General features: G+C 40.8%; 1 protein-coding gene across 2 annotated transcripts in view; it reads right to left on the reverse strand.

Moving 5' to 3' along the window:
• The window catches only part of rabgap1 (RAB GTPase activating protein 1), a 96,410-nt gene that overhangs the window by 17,726 nt on the left and 59,937 nt on the right, over positions 1–18,747 (reverse strand). For both annotated transcript variants that reach the window (XM_071901304.2, XM_071901303.2), the window contains 6 exons: positions 9,544–9,657; positions 7,509–7,583; positions 6,751–6,876; positions 6,173–6,316; positions 5,797–5,838; positions 5,084–5,212 (listed from right to left, as the gene is read on the reverse strand). In XM_071901304.2, the coding sequence (XP_071757405.1) occupies positions 5,084–5,212; positions 5,797–5,838; positions 6,173–6,316; positions 6,751–6,876; positions 7,509–7,583; positions 9,544–9,657 (630 nt within the window). The remainder of the gene's footprint in view (positions 1–5,083; positions 5,213–5,796; positions 5,839–6,172; positions 6,317–6,750; positions 6,877–7,508; positions 7,584–9,543; positions 9,658–18,747) is intronic.

The raw sequence follows: 18,747 nt of genomic DNA on the forward strand, positions 1-18,747 counted from the left end.
CAGTAAATATGGTGTGTAATTACACTATACTGTACAATGCCTTGAGTAAACCCTCTTGACTTTTTCCGCATTATGAGGTGTTGCAGAATACAAAAAAGATTAAATTGGGATTTATTTGTCAACAATCTACACAAAATATCCCATAATGACAAAGTGAAAACATGTTTTTAGAAATGTTTGCCAATTTATTGAAAGTGAAACTAATATGTAATTTAAATAAGTATTCAACCCCCTCAGTTAAAGCAGATGCACCTTTGGCAGCGATTACGGCTTCAAGTCTTGGACACGTCTGTATCAGCTTGGCACATCTGGATTTTGGGATTTTCTCCCGCTCTTCCATGCACATTTGCTCAAGCTCGGTCAAGTTGGATGGGGAGCATCTGTGAGCAGCTATCTTCAAGTCATTCGAGCCAAAGACTTTGAGTGGGATGCAAGTCTGGGCTTTGACTCAAGGACTTTCACATTATTATTCTGAAGCCATTCCAGTATTGATTTGGCTGTATGCTTAGGGTCATTTTCCTGTTGAAACATAAATTGTCTGAAACAGGTTCTCCTCAATAATTTACCTGTATTTGGCTCCACTCATTGTTCCCTTTATCCTAATCCCTCACGCTTTCTATTCCAACATGCACTCTCTGTGGAACTGTTAAATAGACAGTTGTGTTTTGTTCTGAATCACGTCCAATCGACTGAACATGACACACGTGGACTCTCATCTCAAGGACTTTCAACAGAATTTGGATGCAACTCAATCTGGAGTGTTACTGAAAAGGGCATGGATACTTATGGACTGAATATTTCAGCTTTTCATTTTTAATTTGTTAATTAAAGATGTGTCAATAAAAAAATACACTTTGACATTATAGGTTATTATATCTAGATCAGTGACACAAAAATCCTTATTTACTCCATTTGGAAATGAGGCTGCAACACCACAAAATGCTGTTGTGCGGTGTCAAGGGGATTGAATACTTTCTGAAGGCACTGCATGTGCTGCATTATAGAGAATCAATGACTAATTGAATTGAATTTAAGACATTAAATTTAATTTAATGACTAATAGAGTACATTGCATTGTCTCATCTTGTAATTAACGTACAATCAATCATATTGTATCTTTCGCATTGTATTACTGTTGTTCTGAATAAACCTGAAATAAATTCTCTGCTGTTTACAACGGCTGTCACAGGTTTTAGAAGAGCAGTGTCAGAGCAACTGTGACATTTGAGCAAATCTGTCCAGGCAGGAAAGTAAAGCTGAATTTCACCAGTTCACAGTATACACCCTGTTGTCGTTTTACTGAACAGAACGTTCAGTGCACAGTAGAACACCTTAGATCACCCAAAACAAGCCTACATGTGTCTGGTTTAAAAAACACACCCACACACTTGCTTACATGCGCAGTGGCATGCACGATGATGCGAGTGACACACACTCTCTCTCTCTCTCTCACACACACACACACACACACACACACACACACTTTAACTGCTTTTAGGCAGTTTTATCAACAGGCCTTTCACTACCCTGCCTCTGCCTTACATTGGCCTTTTTAAAGAGCCAGCTACTATACAATGAACAGAGTTCAGTGTGTGTGTATGTGTGTGTGTGTGTGTGTGTGTGTGTGTGTCTGATCTTAGGCATGAAAGAGAACCACCACTCTGTGTACAAACTATGACCTGCTGTCCAGTCTGTGTATTTTAATGGATCTAGTTATGGCTGCAACCTCATTGCACAGTTGTGTATGTGTGTGCGCCCATGTGTGTGTTACATTAGGTTTAGCATTAGTTTATATCCAATGATCCAACTGCACTCATCACCTAACTATGTTGGCATAACTGGGACAACATGGCCCACACGTTGTGTGTGTGTGTGTGTGTGTGTGTGTGTGTGTGTGCTCATTTGTGCTTGCTTTCTGAGTAAATTCAGTCCTACATTCTGCTCTGTAAATGGGAGACAGACAAAGGCAGAAAAAGTACAAGAGATCATGCAAGGCAGGATATGCCTCATCCATCTCTTTTTAACCCCCCGTCCTCCCTCCTCCTCTCGGTCTCCCAGTCTGGACGGACAGCTGGGTCTCCAGAACTTACTAGTTAGAAAACCAATTAGGAACACAGAGCAACAGTGGCTCTCACAGCTGAGACCATAAATACTAAAATACAGACATAAAATGTTAGCCATCATGAATGACCATGAATTAATAAATGATCTCTGTAGTAGCATCAACATTATTTTCTGAATGTAGTAAAGCACTGAACAGACTGAAAAGGCATATTGTACCAACTACTCTCTCTCAAGTGACTGGCAAGTCTCTCAGAAAAACCCTGTCTTGTCTTGTATACCATGTATACACATAAACATCTATAAAGATAAATGACTTTATACGTAAACAAACACTAACACACACATGTGACACACATACTCACACACAAGTGTACACAAATACAAACAAATACCCACATGCACTACTAGGTGTTGGATGGTATATGTCAAATAAAACAATTCCTTTGGTGCACCACAGTCAGTACAATTTGAACCCAAAACACATCAGGTATAAACATGACTAGAGGGTCTGGGTATTGTTTGAACATTTTCTGTGCCACACTGTGTATCATAAGATTAGTTTGGGAATTTTGCCAGGCTCCCACTTTGAGCCTGATGACTTATGTCACTTGTGTCTGCAAATACAGGACACATCCGCTTTACTTTTACCATTTTCTCTAAGTTCTGAGTGAGCTGTCAATGCAAGATCAGAATAAATCCAAGGTCTGCATGATGACGATGCACGAAGGAGTGATCTAGAAAAAAACATTAGGAAGACAGTAGGCGAGAGAGACAGAATCGCACAAGTAAACAGAGACACCCAAGACAGTTAGAGGGAAAAAAACAGAGAAAGGGGATGAAAATAATATACATGTCTCCGCATGTGTTCATGATTTTTATTTAAATTCCCAGGGCCATTTGCATATATCAACTTTATAAGTCAAAAGGTCGCCAGACAAGAAGAGGAAGGTGTAACAGGCAGACACCGAGACAAAAGAAATGACCCTCGTTTGACCCCAGATTGTCCTCTGAATAAATTTTGAGACGTGACTACGGTTTGCAAGTGTGTTTTGGCTCATATACCTCATAAAAAAACAATGAAATTATAATGACCTTTGACCCCCCCGACACAGTAAATCTTTTACCTCAACAGAGTTTTTCTCTTTTCAGCTACCAGAACTTAGCCTAGCACAGACTCTAAGCACTGTTACAGTGTGTGTGTGTGTGTGTGTGTGTGTGTGTGTGTGTTTTGGGAGGGGTGGGTGGGAGGGAGGTGCATTCGAAAGCATGTTTCCAGGTATTTAAAGCTCATCGATTCCTTGACCTACAGTGATTACAACCTGTTTCTCTCCTGCTTGTGAGATAAACTGATTAATCCTGATAGTCCTTACTATCTCAGACTATCTTCACTCCAAAATCAATCTGGGGGGTGGGGGGTCAGACCAGGGTCAACAGTTCAAAGGGTCAACAACCAGGCTGTTCAACCATAAACCAATAAAGCTTCCCAACAAACAATACAACTCCCCATCATTTTTGCACCGTTTAAGATCAAAATGTGCAATGAGGCGTATTAAGGCAGTTTAAATGCAATACTTATATATAATATAATACCATGTTTAATGTAGCACTGTGAGATATCTAACACAGATGATACACCTGGGAAAGATATAACTGTCAAAGCAGAGCTAAAAAGGGGAATAAAGTTAGAGCACCTGGCAACCCAGAATGATTTGTGCTCCAATCAGACGCCAGTATCCGAGTCAGCGAGGGCACCAGTAATCTGATCAGTTAATCCCCCTACAGTATCGTGGCATGCTGGCTTCAGATTAGCCTACCTTGACTTAGATTTAAATTCCAGCTCCAACGTTGGAATAGTCACCAAGGTCAATTTGCAGAATTGCTTCTTGGAATTACTTTCTCTTGCCAGGTAATATTTGCATCCTGGATTTTCACTATAAATAACTATTCAATCCTGGATGTGGTGAATGCTGTGTCAATATTCCTCTGTTTAACTACTTGAGAATATTTCATTCGTCTGGTTACAAAGAACCCTTCGAAAACATAGAGACAGCAAAGCATACAGACAGGCCAAATTAAGCTAAAGCAGCACAAAGCAGAAACTGTTTGCCTGTATAATGGTTTGACAAACAAACGTGTATAGTTTGTATCCACGGTGCAAATTGTCTGTCCCTCCCCTTCCACCTGTCTAACCAAGAATCAAAACGCTCAAATGGGAAGTGCACTTTCTACTCACCATTAAAAATAAATAAAAGTTTGTAATAATGAATAACTCTGCCAAAAGTTACCTTCAAAGTCAGGTCCTCTAAACTAGGCCAGACTGTTAAAAACAGGTCAGGACACAGGTGTGTGTGTGTGTGTAAGTGTCAGTGTGAATGTGTGTGTGTGTATGTGTGTGTGTGTGTGTGTGTGTGTTTGTGTGAGTGTGTATTCACTGCATCTCTTCAACTTTGCGTTACAGATCAACATTGGCCCCTACTGGCTTTAAGCAGCATTGCTGGAATACAATAGAGGCTTCACTGACTTATCCAGCAGTAGAGCCTCTAGCTTGCTGGAGAAAATAAAAACCTCCATTAGATCGAACTTACTAAAAATATTGATTTGATTATTTGGCGGTCAGACATGTAGTGCTTTTTCTTTTTTTCTTCTAATATAGTTTATTTTTGTGAGTTTCTGTATGAACACTGTGAAGATTATTAACTGTGCCAGAAAATGGACTTGCATAGATTTATCTTTTAATCAAAAGTCTGTTTTGAGGATACATTTATTAAACTTTAATTAAACAAGTAATTCCTGTTGGAAATGTAAAATAAAAATATGTATGAAGTAAGTATGAAATTAACCGCCATTGTACAATAATTGAACCTATAGTCTCAAATATGAATGTGTGTGTGTGATGGATGCAGGGCTGAATAGGTATAATTATGGTAAACAAGAAGAACTGATTTACTATTCTTGCACACTCTTCTATTCTACTCTGTTCTATTCCCCTTGTTTCTATTCTATTCGAGACCAGACTTACCTTCATGCTACAGGCCAGCTCCATCAGTTTCTTCGCATTTTCCTCAGAACGGTACCTCTTAGGAACCGGGACCCGAAAGAATTTGAGTGCTCCCTCGAAGTCTGTCTGGATCAGATCGTCTTTTGACGTCTGGGCAGGAAAAGGATCAGAACACAAAAGTAAATTAGGCACAGACTTATCCAGGCCAGAGCAGCTCGTTTGGCAGAAGCTCATCTCCTGTTTCTGAACCTGATTTACACCCCCTGGAAAAGACAATACCTATCAAGAGTAAAAATACACAGGATCTCTTTGTGAGAAACCAGCTAAACGGCCAGAATCAACATTAAATAGCTTTGACTCTTTGAAAAACAAGCAGTAAAATTACCTACATGGCCCCCAAATTCTACGCTCTAATTACTTAGGCTATCTGAACAATATCAACTAAAACAAATTAGAGTGAACTGTTTCATGTAGCTCGAGTTCTGGGGTCAAAACCACCAACAAAACTCACCGTGGGATCACACTGTGCAAGTGTGTGTGTGTGTGTGTGTTTGTGTGTGTGTGCTTGCATGTGCAGGCATGTGTAAAATCTTACCAAGGCTTGATTTTCTCTTGGCACTTGCAGTGCGTAGCTGTGGCAACATGGTCTTACGGCTATCAATTTTGGGGTGTGTGTGTGTGTGTGTGTGTGTGTGTGTGTGTGTGTGTGTGCATTTATGTGTGGACTACCTTACCTTCAGAAGTGCCAGGGCTACATTGAAGATAACACTGATGCCCTGAGAATAAAAAAAGAAGAGAGCAGATGTAAAAATAGACAGGAAAACACCATAAGAACCAAGAGCAGAGGGACTGTAGGTTGAAGGAAAATAACAAAAAAACTGTGTTAAAATTGAGACAGAGAGACAACTGGGGTCACCCATAGTGATGATGGGTGCACTGACGGTATTGTTAGGCGCTTTGGGTAAGTGTCCGTCAAACAGCATATTTCAGATTATATTATGGATAGATAGGGATAAGGTTTGAATTGTGTACATGTGTAGGAATTTAAGAGGGTTAGGGTTAGGGTTTGTATATGTGTGTGTGTGTGTGTGTGTGTCTTCTAATACCTACCTCACACAGTAGCAGGTCAATGATGTGGAAGACCATGTAAAGAGGGAACTTGGCTGTGAAGAGGGTAAGGAACCACTGAGAGGCGTACATGTGAGCCTCGAGACCCACATTGAGGAAATGGGTGTACAGGTCTGGGATATATTCCTGGGTTAAAGAGGGAGAGGGAGAGAGAGAGGGAGAGAGAGAGAGAGGAGGGAGAGGAAGAGGGAGCAGAAGAGGGAGATAACGAGGAATAAAGACACAGGAATAGTGGGAGGTAGAGAACAGCAAGAGGGAGAAGGAGAGGAAGAGGAGACACAAAGAGAGACAGAGGATAATTAATAGATAGAAGGGAGAGGAAAAGGTACAAACAGAAACAAAGAAAGTATAGGGGGAAAAGGAGAAGAAGTGGAAGAGGGATAGATAGAGAGAACAAACATTAGCAACTCTCAATCAATAAGACAAATAAGAAAAAATGCACATCGGCTTACACACCAAAAGTACTTTCAATCTGTGAAACTGAAAAATACGGTGAAAATGACTACTGTGTGGTGTGCATACAGCAAAAGCACAGTAGATTCACACACACACAAACACACCTGCATGAGTTTCTCAAGTTGGAAGAATTTGCAATGCAGATCTTCAAAGTTCTGCTTGAAGAGATCCCTGAGCCCGTAATCAAACATGATCTTGACCAGCACGCTGAACGCCTGCTCCTCTGGCATCTGAAAAGACGAACCAAGGCATTCACTAATCAGCACCTTATGTTATTCCAATTCTGCTGCAGACACGTCTTGAGATGGGCCGATATTACAGGTTGTTTTCAGCCAAATATTTTTACAAATGTTCTGTATCGAGGTAATTTGACAAAGCCTAGTATTTCCTATACACATAGACAAATTTGTGGTGGGCCTACTGCAATATAACAGAGGCACCGTATAAATAGAATTAGTAAGTAAAATCTCATTGCTTTGCATATACGTCCTACCCAAAGTTTACCAGCTTGTAAGATGCCATAAACATTATTTCTCCTCTAGATGGCAGTGTTGACAGTGCCTGAACTGGAGGGGGGCTTAAATGCAAGCCACTCTAATTTGACAAATAAACAAACATACTGTACATTATACATTATTTACACCAAACACATAAAATGTCAGTATCCCACAGACACCTTGCACCTTGCATCGTACATATTGTGCAGAAAATGATTCAAGACTCTGAAACCAAGTCAGGCCATTCATTGTAGCATGTCAAAATTAATTGATGTCTGAAGGAAAACAAACTAATTGCTCTCAGCTCCTGAAATGGTTTTAAAAAACTGAGGTTTCTGCAGGACCCTGCTGATAAATGAACTCACATGCAGCAGCAGCACAGCAGCCAAGAAGGACTGTCCCTGGCAGTAGCCAATCTCCTCATCGTATACAGAGTAGGCCTGAAGGAGAGGACAAAGGAGAATGAGTAATTACACACGCATGCACACACACACACACACAGTTAGCGTAAGGATATTTTACCCTAAATGCAAATCCTTTTCTTTCCCTCAAAAGGAGCCTGTCCCTCACAGAAGAACATCCTCAGGTAAGATGTGGATTCAAGATGACTTGTGATTTCAACTCCACACCGGGCTTCTGCTTGTCCAGCTGTAGCAGATGTTAATCCAAATGGTGCTGTCACCTTGTTGATTAGGCCTAATTAATTTCCATAGCTCTGCACTCCGGGAAAAAGACTCTGATGGGATTTAAAGCAGCAGTTTAAAGCTAAGGATTCAAAAGCTTAAAAAATTTGAAACCTAATTTAAGGAGACAGAGCAAGTGGGAACAGAGAGCTTTTGAATAAATAATGCAGGCTATTTAAATGAAAAACTAATTGATCAGTTCCCATTTGTCACACATGTATATTTAAACCTTAAAAAAAATACCCTTCTAATAAAGGAGTTTTTAAGCCAATTAGATTTGCGACAATGAACATATGAATTATTAATTCATACGGACGGTCGACCAGATGTGCCTAATGCCAAGATAGCAAGAGGAAGGGATGGAAAGAAAGAAGGAAGGGTTGAATGTGAAAAGAGATGGATAGCGGCAGAGAAAGAGGCAAGGAAAACAGTTGAGAATGGAAAGGAGGGGGAGAGTGAGATGAAAGATGGAGAGAGAGAGAGAGAGCGAGAGGTATTGAGACAGAAGGGAGAAATGAAAATATGGATGGGCAGAGGGACAAAGGAATGGAGAAAACAAAATGATGCAAAAGGTAAAGAGGAAGAGAAAGATAGAAAGAGGAATGGAGAGGGGTAGGAGAGAGGGTGAGGAGAGAAATAGACAGACAGACAGACAGATAGACAGATAGATAGATAGATAGATAGATAGATAGATAGATAGATAGATAGATAGATAGATAGCATAGAAATGGAGTAAATGTGAAGAAAGGGAAGGGTGGAGGGAGAGATTGAAACAGAGGTGCAGTGGCCTACTGGGCTACAAATTCACTAATTATTATAAGCAGACAAAGTGTGGATCAATCCACACACACACACACACACACAGAAAGGGAGGGCCCACTGAATTATTCAAACGCACCTGAGGAGGTGCTTGTCTGGGAAGAAATGAATGCCCTCACTTGAGTTATACATAATGAATGAAATAAAAATTAAACAACTTTGAGCGCGCTGCAGCCCGGCTTTCATGAGGGATTATGGAAATACAGGTTGAGGTGTGTGTGTGTGTCTAAACATATGCGAGTGTATTTTCATGATAGAGAGAGAGAGCACCTGCACTGTATGTTGCATCAGTGTTATGTGCGACAAGTTGGTATGCAAGTGTGTGTGTGTGTGTGTGTGGCAGCTGTGCAGCGGCAGTGGTTAGAGAGTGTGTGCGTTTATGTGCGCATGTGTGTGCGATTAGAAACTTTTCGCCTCTCCTACAAAGGCAGTGACTGTTTTGAACTCGTTGAACCACCCAGAAAATGAGTGGCTGCTCTGTTTATTAATGAATAGACCCCTTTAGCTCAGACAACTCTCACTGCTGCTCTAAAAAAACTTTGTCATCAGACCCACTGTGACTAAAATGACCCATTTACACAGTAATTACATCATATTCCAGGGAACCTTTGAAGCCTAAGCACGTGTTTTCGATTTCACATGCAGATTACCATTACTTCCAGGTGTATTCAGTAATGTACACCATCGCTAACGTGTAAATCACACCTGTGTGAATTGAGGGAAGATAACATTATCAGTTCTCCAATTATGATTCTTAGTAGTCATGAGATTCAAACTGCATGTCAGGGCCACAATGGCAATAACAAATCCCCCCCCAAAAAAGGGATATCTGTCTCTTTCTTCTATAGCTTTCAAGAAAAGGTTTGAGTGTGTGTGTGTGTGTGTGTGTGTGTGTCACCTTGCAGATCTTGTAGAGGGAATCCTGTCCATCTCCTCCAGTGTCTTTGAAGTAGTCATGAGCTGGGAATGTCCTGTTTATGTCCCTGGTAATGGCACTGTCCTGGGGGGACTCCTAACAGTGAGACGAAGGAGGGGGGCAGATGGAGAAGAAAGCAAGGTGGATGAAAGGAAGTAAAGAGAGATAAGTAGAGAGAGAGAGAGAGAGAGAGAGAGAGGAGGGAGGGAGAGAGAGAATACTGTTAGTTTATTTTGTTCCCTTAAAGGTCACAAAAAGCACTCAGCCGTCCTCAGCTGTTGTATCCATGTCAGTTGGGGATCCACCAGAGGTTAGGTTTATTATAACGGAAGAAAGCAGAATGAGTAGAATATATAATATAACTGATGACAACTGATGCTTGGTTGGCGCGGTTACAGGTGACGACCTCCTGTCCCGGCCCAGCGGCGGTCAGCTGCCTTGTGTTATCGCAGCACAGCGCCCAGAGCTGCAGCATCGCGGCGGGATGAACGACTGGTGGCACAAACTGTTCTGTTCTGAGAGGGCACACAACTCTCTGTCTGTGTATCTCTTTCTTTCTCTCTCTCTCTCTGTAACTCTTTCTCTGTCTCTCTCTGTGTCAGTTTTTTTCAATTTCAATGTGTTTTATCGGCATGAAAGTTCACAACGTTGCCAAAGCATCAAGATAAATATCAACTTTATATTACACACCCTGCCCCGTGTATCAGTCTAAGTGTGTGTGTGTGTGTGTGTGTGTGTGTGTGTGTGTGTGTGTGTGTCAGTGACTCGACAGAGGAGGATCTTGGTTGCTGTGTATTCAGCTCTTGCTCACTAGTATCTGACAATGGCTCAGATAATGACAATTGATAAAATAAAGATTAGACACAGTTACTCAGAACCTCAAGCTTTGTGACAGGACATGATGTATTTTGCACCAAACGGGGCAGTTCGTACTTCACCTATTAAAATAATGAACTTGGGTCACCTATTCTTATATTTTTGCACAGCGGAGGACAAAGTACATTTCTGTTTCTACCTCCCCCACCTCACACTGATCACATATGCGCTCCTCTCTGAGTAGCCATGTCTTTTTATATCACCCTTTTTCTACAGCCAATTGGTGGTCACTGAGCCTTTATGTGGTCAGGATTTGTCTCAGCCTCGTATCTCTCACGGAGTAATTTAGCAATTTACTCTACTTTGGGTTTTTGTTTAGTTTTTTCCAGTGTTCCAAATACAGATCCGAATACAGCTCTTTTGACAGACGGATAATTTGCTTTATTCCTGTCTTTTGATAAGAAGCAGTGCTGATGGGTGCTTGGTTGGTAAGCTTCACCATCAGCTGACTGAGTGGTCTGTTTTCAGGGTTCAGCTCTTAGGCCTGTTATGCTTTGAAGTGGAGACTATATTTTGGGCTTATATTTTGAGTTGAGATGTGTCCAGAATGTCATGTCTCTTTTTTGTACATTTATTAATAATAGGTAGTGTCTTTATTTGGCCCTAGAGACGTTATCAGGTGTTTTTCTTTGTATATTGAGAATTCTTCGACAGAATTGTGTGAACTTCCACTGGGTTTTTGTCCCATATACCAGACTATATAGTGGACCCCAGACTTCACTTCCGTATAAAGCAACTGGCAATATTGCATGATCAAATATCATTGTCCAGATTCTAATTTGAATGTCAATTTTGAATAACTTCATTTTCATTGCATACATTGCCCTGCAAGCTTTTTCTGTGACTGCTTTTACTGCCATGTTTTTACTACACTTCAGAGAACGTGTAGCACGAAGTGTAGGTCTGTCTCTACATTTCCTTGGGAGCAGAGTGAATTCTATCTTCTGTTTCTCTCTCTCTCTCTCTCTCTCTCTCTCTCTCGTCTCTTTCTATGTCTCTCTCTCTTTCAGTCTCTCTCTCTCTCCCACTCTTTCAGAGCACCTATTCTTTGGATTGCGCTCCCCGAGGAGATGGGGCAGGTTAAATCAGTGTCATCTTTTAAATCACTTCTTAAGATCTACTTCTATAGACGTACTTTTATATAATGATGTTTCTCTTTCTTTCTGCTGTTTCACTTTATTGGTTTGTTGGTTTAACCTCACCCCCCTACCCCACCCATCACCCTAAACAGGCTCTGTAACCCACCTGCACCCTATGACCTAAGTCTTTTTTTTGCCGCTCTCCTCTTCTTTGCTTGTTTTTGTGTCTTTTATTAATTGTGATTGTGAAGTATTAGTAAACTTTTTTAGTTGTTATCATGGTGTATCACGGCCTGGCCCTGGTCAGTTTTAGGAGAGCTGGTGTTTTCTACTGTAAATATATTGTCTCATTTTAATCCTACATGATTTTCAAAACTTGTTAAGCTATTCAGTAAATGGAAACAGAACATTACCGTACACCATACGACTTTCCCAACCATTGGGTATAAATCAGGTAATCTTCTGTTCAACACATTTTTATGGAATTATTAAATTGACATTGACAACAAGAAATTAATTTATACATGGCAGTGCTGGCTGGGAGTATAAACTTCAAGTATCTACTTATTCCAATATATTACGTTAATCAAATATTTTAGATTTTGAGAGATAGAGAGAGATATAATGTTACATACTGGAATTATTTGCGAAAAAGGAAAAAGAAAAAAAAAAGAAAATCAAGTGACCTTGTTTTGACATATTGCACATGACTCTTGGTATCTGATTTTAGTCAAATTCTCTGATACAATGCCCCATTTCAGACTGGTATGAGCCTGATATCCAACACTAGTACATCAGTGCACCCTTCTTCAGATCATGTGAGTGTGTTTACATGCACATTAATATTCCAAATACGAGCCTTATCCCGGCTAAGGTCTTAGTTGGGATACAGTGTTTACATGGAATGATCAGTAAGCAGTTTTTTCATGTACTGTACCTGTATTGAACGATATTGACAAAAAATCGAATTGAGATTATTTGACAGATTATTGCAATTGCGATTTAAACTGTGATTCATATCATCACGTTTTTCTTGTCATACATTTTTTCAGAACTTTAAAATTGTTTAAAGAAAAGTAATTTTGTTAAAGAAAAATTAGATGTCAGTGTGCAGGATTTACTGAGCTTGAGTATGATGAAAGATTTTCACCAATATTGTACTTGATTCATGGACCAAAGATTACCTGCAGCACTAAAATTTTGGACACCCCTCTCTCTGCAGCCTCTGCTATTTGGAAATTGCAGTAGTTCATATTGCGATTTGTGACTCCATGGACACAGCATTTCTGTTTGCCAAAACCTGTAGCCAAACCCAACAATAGACAGCATATGGTGTTTACATGTCAGAATATACCAGTTAATATCGGCATATCCCAGTGAGCATATTCAGGTTTTTCATAGTCGGAATATGGGCTTATTGGCCGTTATTGCAAATAAGATATGCTGTTTACATGCACCAACTCATAAACAGAATATTTGAATGTCCCAAATATAAATGGAATATTAATGTGCATGTAAACGCACTCAGTGTCTAACAAGAGGCCATTCTATTGGAATAGAAAACAGCCCAGAAAATTAGAATCAGAGAATGAAACAAGTCACTAGAGTGGCAAGGGTATCTGGCTTTCATCTTCACACCCTGTCCATCATCAGCCATCCTAATTCTTACTGGGTGAATCAGCTCTTTCTCTCTGACCCCAAGTCTGTCTACAGAGAGGGGCAGATGGATGACTGGGGAGAGAGAGAGAGAGAGATAGAGGGCAGAGGATGTGTGTGTGTGTGTGTGTGTGTGCACGTGAGCACGCAAGTACATGCATGTGAAAGACAAAGTCAAAAATGGATGACAGCATTAGCAGTTATGTGACTGTAAACCAGAATATAAGACTGTTTCTAAAACCAGCAAATCCCTATAAGATAAAGAGATGTTTTGAGGCACTTTATTACTATCAGCAGCATTGCTCGAGGTGTGTGTGTGTGTGTGTGTGGCTAAAGATGGCGGCACCGACAATATAAGACATGCCGCCAGCAAAACAGGCCACCTGGCGCAACTCTGTGTGCATATCATAAAGAAATCAGAAAATTATACTTTCAGGTTCACGCAGCTGCAGAACTGGTATTTACGACAACTGATGCAAGTGGGGGGCAACAGCGCTGGGACAACTTGACAATAATTTGAAATAACATTTTAATAACATGATATTCCCAGATGTTACCGTCAGCTCCCTCCTGTGGACTGCATGCACTGTTTACAGTTGATACCATGGCAGTGACTGAGTGTATGGGACTGCCGTAAACCAGACTGGTCTAGACTGTCATCATCTTACTCTTGTATGTATATCAGCACTTTAGACATAGACGACCCCCCATTCAAAGAGTTAAGAGTCTTGTCTTGTTAGTCATGAACTTGCTGCCCAGGGGGCGTTCTGAAGAGGGCGCCCGAGTGAACAGACGTCTCTTAAAGGAACTTAACATGTAATGTTTGTGTGTACGTGTGTGTGAGTGTGTGGTTATGCGAAAGAGTGAACTTCAGCAGGGGTCTCGCAGACAGAAACCCCCACCATGCTTCAGACTTCAGACCAGACAAAGTGGAGGAATTAAGGCCACCATGTAATATTCATGCCTCCTTCCCTCTTTCTCAATCTCATCTGTCTCCCTTTCGTTTCTCCCCGGTTACCCCTCTATAACCATTTCTCTTATAGTTCCCTCCTACCTGCTGTATACTGTAATGACCACAGGTCTCAATTACAAAATCAATGGGTGTTGTAAATTTAAAAAAATTGAAATAATAAAAATGAAATCCTGAAAAAGATAACTAACTTTTCCTTCCTTCCTACAAAATTCCCACCTTGTACCACCTGCTTTTTTCTCAGTCAGTCTTTTGGCCTTTCTCCAAATCTGTCATCATCTAAGTTGTTCTCCTCTCCCCTCCACCCAGAACAGTAATGGTCACATCAGCTTCCTATATTACCATCACATTACATAAGTTAGTGTACACTACTGTACTGCACTGCATTTCCAGTGTCAGTCATTCTAATAGGGTGCCATGTAACTCTAGGTGTTGAGGTGATACTTTAAAGCCCATAGTGTGATTAAACTGGAAAAACACATGTGCACCATCACACCATCAAATTGTGTTCTTAGACTAAACCAAAGCATTAAACTCTTTTTTTGGTTTTTCATCATCTTCAAATCTCTTTTATAATTGCAATGCCACTGCAGTAACACAAAGAGATGTCTGTTTGCGTCAGGGGTTCTTCAACCTTCTCAGCCTCAAGTATGTATTTTAGTGTCTTGTTGTGAGACCAGACCTCATTATAATGCATCACTACTCTTACCATGTGGGGAGCCACCAGAAGCCTGGGTCCCAAAGTGTGTGAGAAACCAAGGCTCACTTTAATTTAAGAAAAAGCTGCGATCCATTTAGCAATTATAGTATATAGTATTGCTGCTTTAAGATACATGCTACTACTATTCAAAAGATTGACCAATCACTACCGGTCTGTCAAATATAGAAGGACACTGGATCAGATGAGATAGTTTAGGGTCTGGATTCCTTCTCAGTGTGAAGTTATTACATTGACACGGGTCATACAAGTCGTCTGGCACCAGCCTGAGCAGCAGAGACAGGCATACACATTCACACACACACATACAGGCGTGACAACCACACATACATACAGCCCTGGGGTTGTATATACACACAAACGCACACCCACACAGATCAGTAAATACTCTAGACTAGAGTCTAAGCTAGCCTTGCTTTTCAAAGATTAATCACCCTTCACTTCATTATTGATGATCTGTGTATTTGGAACAGAACAGCCTCTAAATAAGTAATGTTACTCGAAGACACCCTGGCCATTACATGACCAATCAAATCCACATTTAAAGATATCTTCATATTTGTGGGGTGAGCACCAGAACCTATAATCTAGCTCTGGAGAAAGGATTTTATGTGGGGTGCTATGATACAAAAATGGGGATTTCAGGAAACTTTCTAAGCAGAAATTCCTAAAATTATACCTGATCATTATTTAGAAATTAAAAGCGAACACCAGTGGCATTTGGACAGCACAGGTCCCCCACCAAACAAGGTTGTGAGTTCTTGAACTCGGTTGTGCCTTTCCTTTGAGCCTGGAGGGATCCGGCTCTCATACCACAGTGCATATTGGGACAGTCAGCTGGAGCAAAGACAGGCTGCCCTTTAGTCAGAGCGGTAAGGAACAGCGGTTGCCTCACCAACAAAGTTCACGCTGAATGAACAAATTAATGTGATACTTTATTGATCCCTGCAGGGAAATTATCTTTTCAGAGGTCAGAGTAGTGTGAGCTACAGAACAGCGCTCTGTCTTGCTCAAGGGCATTTCAGCAGGGCGAATGGGGGCTTAAACCCCTACTCACAATGCCACCCTGCTGCCCCATGGTCAGATGTAAATTACAGTCATCCCCCTGAGACTCTGTCCCCTAATTTAAATTGCCAATACTTTTCAAATCTCTCTCGTGTTCACTTCATAGCTCATTATCCCCTCTTGCTCTCTCTGGCCCTCGTTCTCCTTCTCCCAAGGTTTCTGTTCCAACTTCCACAGAGGAAGAGGGTGAAACAAAAAGTATGCAAGCGTGAGAAGAAAGACAGGAAGAAAGGAATGCTAAAACAAAGAGAGCTAATGGGGATCGGAGACCAACAGCAGTGGGCTTTTTTTTTTTATGTCCTGAAACAAAACTCCATTCCACAACCACCACCACACCCTGCAAGTCACGTTAGTGTGTGTGTGAGTGTGTGTGTGTGTGTGTGTATGCAAAAGCCTGCATGTACCGTATGCAAATTTATTATGGGGGTAAAGTTCATACACTCTTGTGAGCGTGTCTGTGTTTGTGTGTGCACGCTTCTGTGTGGTTGTTTGTATGCGTTTTTCTGTATACACTCTTACACCGGGCTACAGTCTCTCAGTGAACGATAAGGATCCATGTTTATACGAGCACCACTTAGCCATACTTATCTGGAGTGCTGAGAGCATGTACAAAGACCTCTGACATAATGGCCAATTAGCTTCCTCTCTGTCTGTCTGCCTGTCCAGTTAAGAGAGGTCTGGAGTGAGGGTAGCGTGAGAGGGGAGAGAAAACATACCCAGTGCCTCATGATGGTGAAGGGAAGTGTGACGGCGCAGACAGACAGAAAGCGGTAAGTCCGCCGGGCACCGCTGCCGCCTCCTAGAGTCGGCCGCTTGTGGGTGTGTCACATGCGTTTCCGCTTGATTTCTTGATGGGATAGCATTAAATACCAAACGAAGGTATGAGTACTTTTATTCTCTACCATGGATCAACAGAGGAAAGTCATTGCTGTTGCTGCAGCTGTTTATCTACAGAGATTACGCTGTGTGTGCAGTGATTACTAATATTACTAATATTTGGCAACAAGGATAATTTACATGGCGGGTATTTTGCTCAAATCTGATTGGGTACCATGCTGCGATTTTCTGACGAAAAATGAGTGGAAGTCAAAGCACATCGTCCCCGAAATATGTCCTGAATATGTCCAGACAAACCGACAAACAGAAGCTCTCCACCTAGTGTTGATCTTAATAAGTCAAAGAGCTAAGGTGTATGTATGTGTGTGTGTAAAGCTACAAAGTAGGACTAAAGTACCAGAGTAGAGCTTCCGTGAGAAGTTCCAGTAGCAGGTCCCTATTGTTTATGTCCCTAGTTTTCTCTGAATCAACACAATGGCTGACATGGCACTTTGTTATTCTTGCTCTGTTCCTAAAGGGACCTGCTGAGACACCAAGGGAACTTGGGGCCAAATTTATCAAGCTTGGTACCAACTCTGTTTTCCTACCCAACAACCCTGAGTGCTATACTTTTATAACTACACTGAATTTCAAATTGGAATTGAAAAATAAGAAATGTTGAATATGACAGTAGCCAGTATAATTCTCTAAGAATAAAGGTATATCAGTATGGCACCTCAGATTAGAAGCTTATTTCTCTAAGTTCTAATTTAGGGATAGAGTTTGTCAAGGTCAAGAAGACTAATTATTTTTTAAGTCAACAGAGCCTAAATGGAGGCTTGCTTACATTAATACAGCAGCCGTCGACGATTGCAATTTTAATTCCATTAATAAAGCAAATACTAGCTTGCATGCATATCTTACTGAATTAGGGCTGCATGATATTGATAAAAGAATTAGAAAATTCAGTGATATTTTCCTTAATCTGTAATGGACAGACACACATACTGAAGCCCCTAGTGCCACTTCCTTACCTTAGAAGCATCCATCATTAAATCTTAATCCCTTGGCCCTTGCCCTACATTGTGTGCCACTCATGCACTGGTATTATCTACTGCTTCAGCATAAGGATATATATAAGTGTCAGAGCTAAGCAGCTAAGTTATTTTTCAGCTCAGAAAAGTTCCAGAGTCTGTTTTCCCCTACAGTTGGGCTTTATATAAATGTATATACATATATCCGTATGTGTGTAACAATGAGAAGGATATGGCAATCTGAAGAAATCACATATGTGAATTTACAGTAATTTACATGATGTGCAAATGTGCCTCATATTCACATTAACAAGTCTACTGAAGGCCATATACGTATGTTCAGAAAAGTGTCCTGGCGTAGACATGCATTGCAAAAAACCTATACACCTTGTCAGTATATTCACTTACAGATGCAGATAACATTATGTACAGAATGTGCCGATTTGGATATGTTACTGTTACTAGCTAAACGCCTACCTACTCACACATACATCACTCTGGATATGAGTGTTAGCTCAATGCTTAAAGTGTTAATGTAATGTAAAATGTACCAAAGAGGCGAAGCCACTAATTTATCCGGTCAACCGCACTACTCGATCTTTTACCCTCAGTATTAAGCCCGGTCCTCCAATGCAGCTCTGAGCAAATTTGATGCACATTACTTAGAATAACCCCTAATGAAAGAGTCTGTTTTTCTGCTAAATTTTGTGTGATTTGTCACAGATAATGCAGCGTGTGTGTTTAGGTTTACATGATTCAAACTACTGAAGTGGTGATCACTGGCATTCACTTTGTGGTAGGGTAGGGACAGGGAAGATAAGAGGAAAAATAAACTTTTGAAACTCTGTTTCTCTCTGTCTCTCTCTCTCTCACACGCGTGAACACACACTTTATCCTAAAACATCCATGCCTCCTTTCAAAGCGCAAATTAATTAGCACAAGGAAGTTTGAATACATTCAGATAACATCACA

The sequence above is a fragment of the Centroberyx gerrardi genome, chromosome 2 (genome assembly GCF_048128805.1).
Source record: "Centroberyx gerrardi isolate f3 chromosome 2, fCenGer3.hap1.cur.20231027, whole genome shotgun sequence".
Classification (NCBI taxonomy): domain Eukaryota; kingdom Metazoa; phylum Chordata; class Actinopteri; order Beryciformes; family Berycidae; genus Centroberyx; species Centroberyx gerrardi.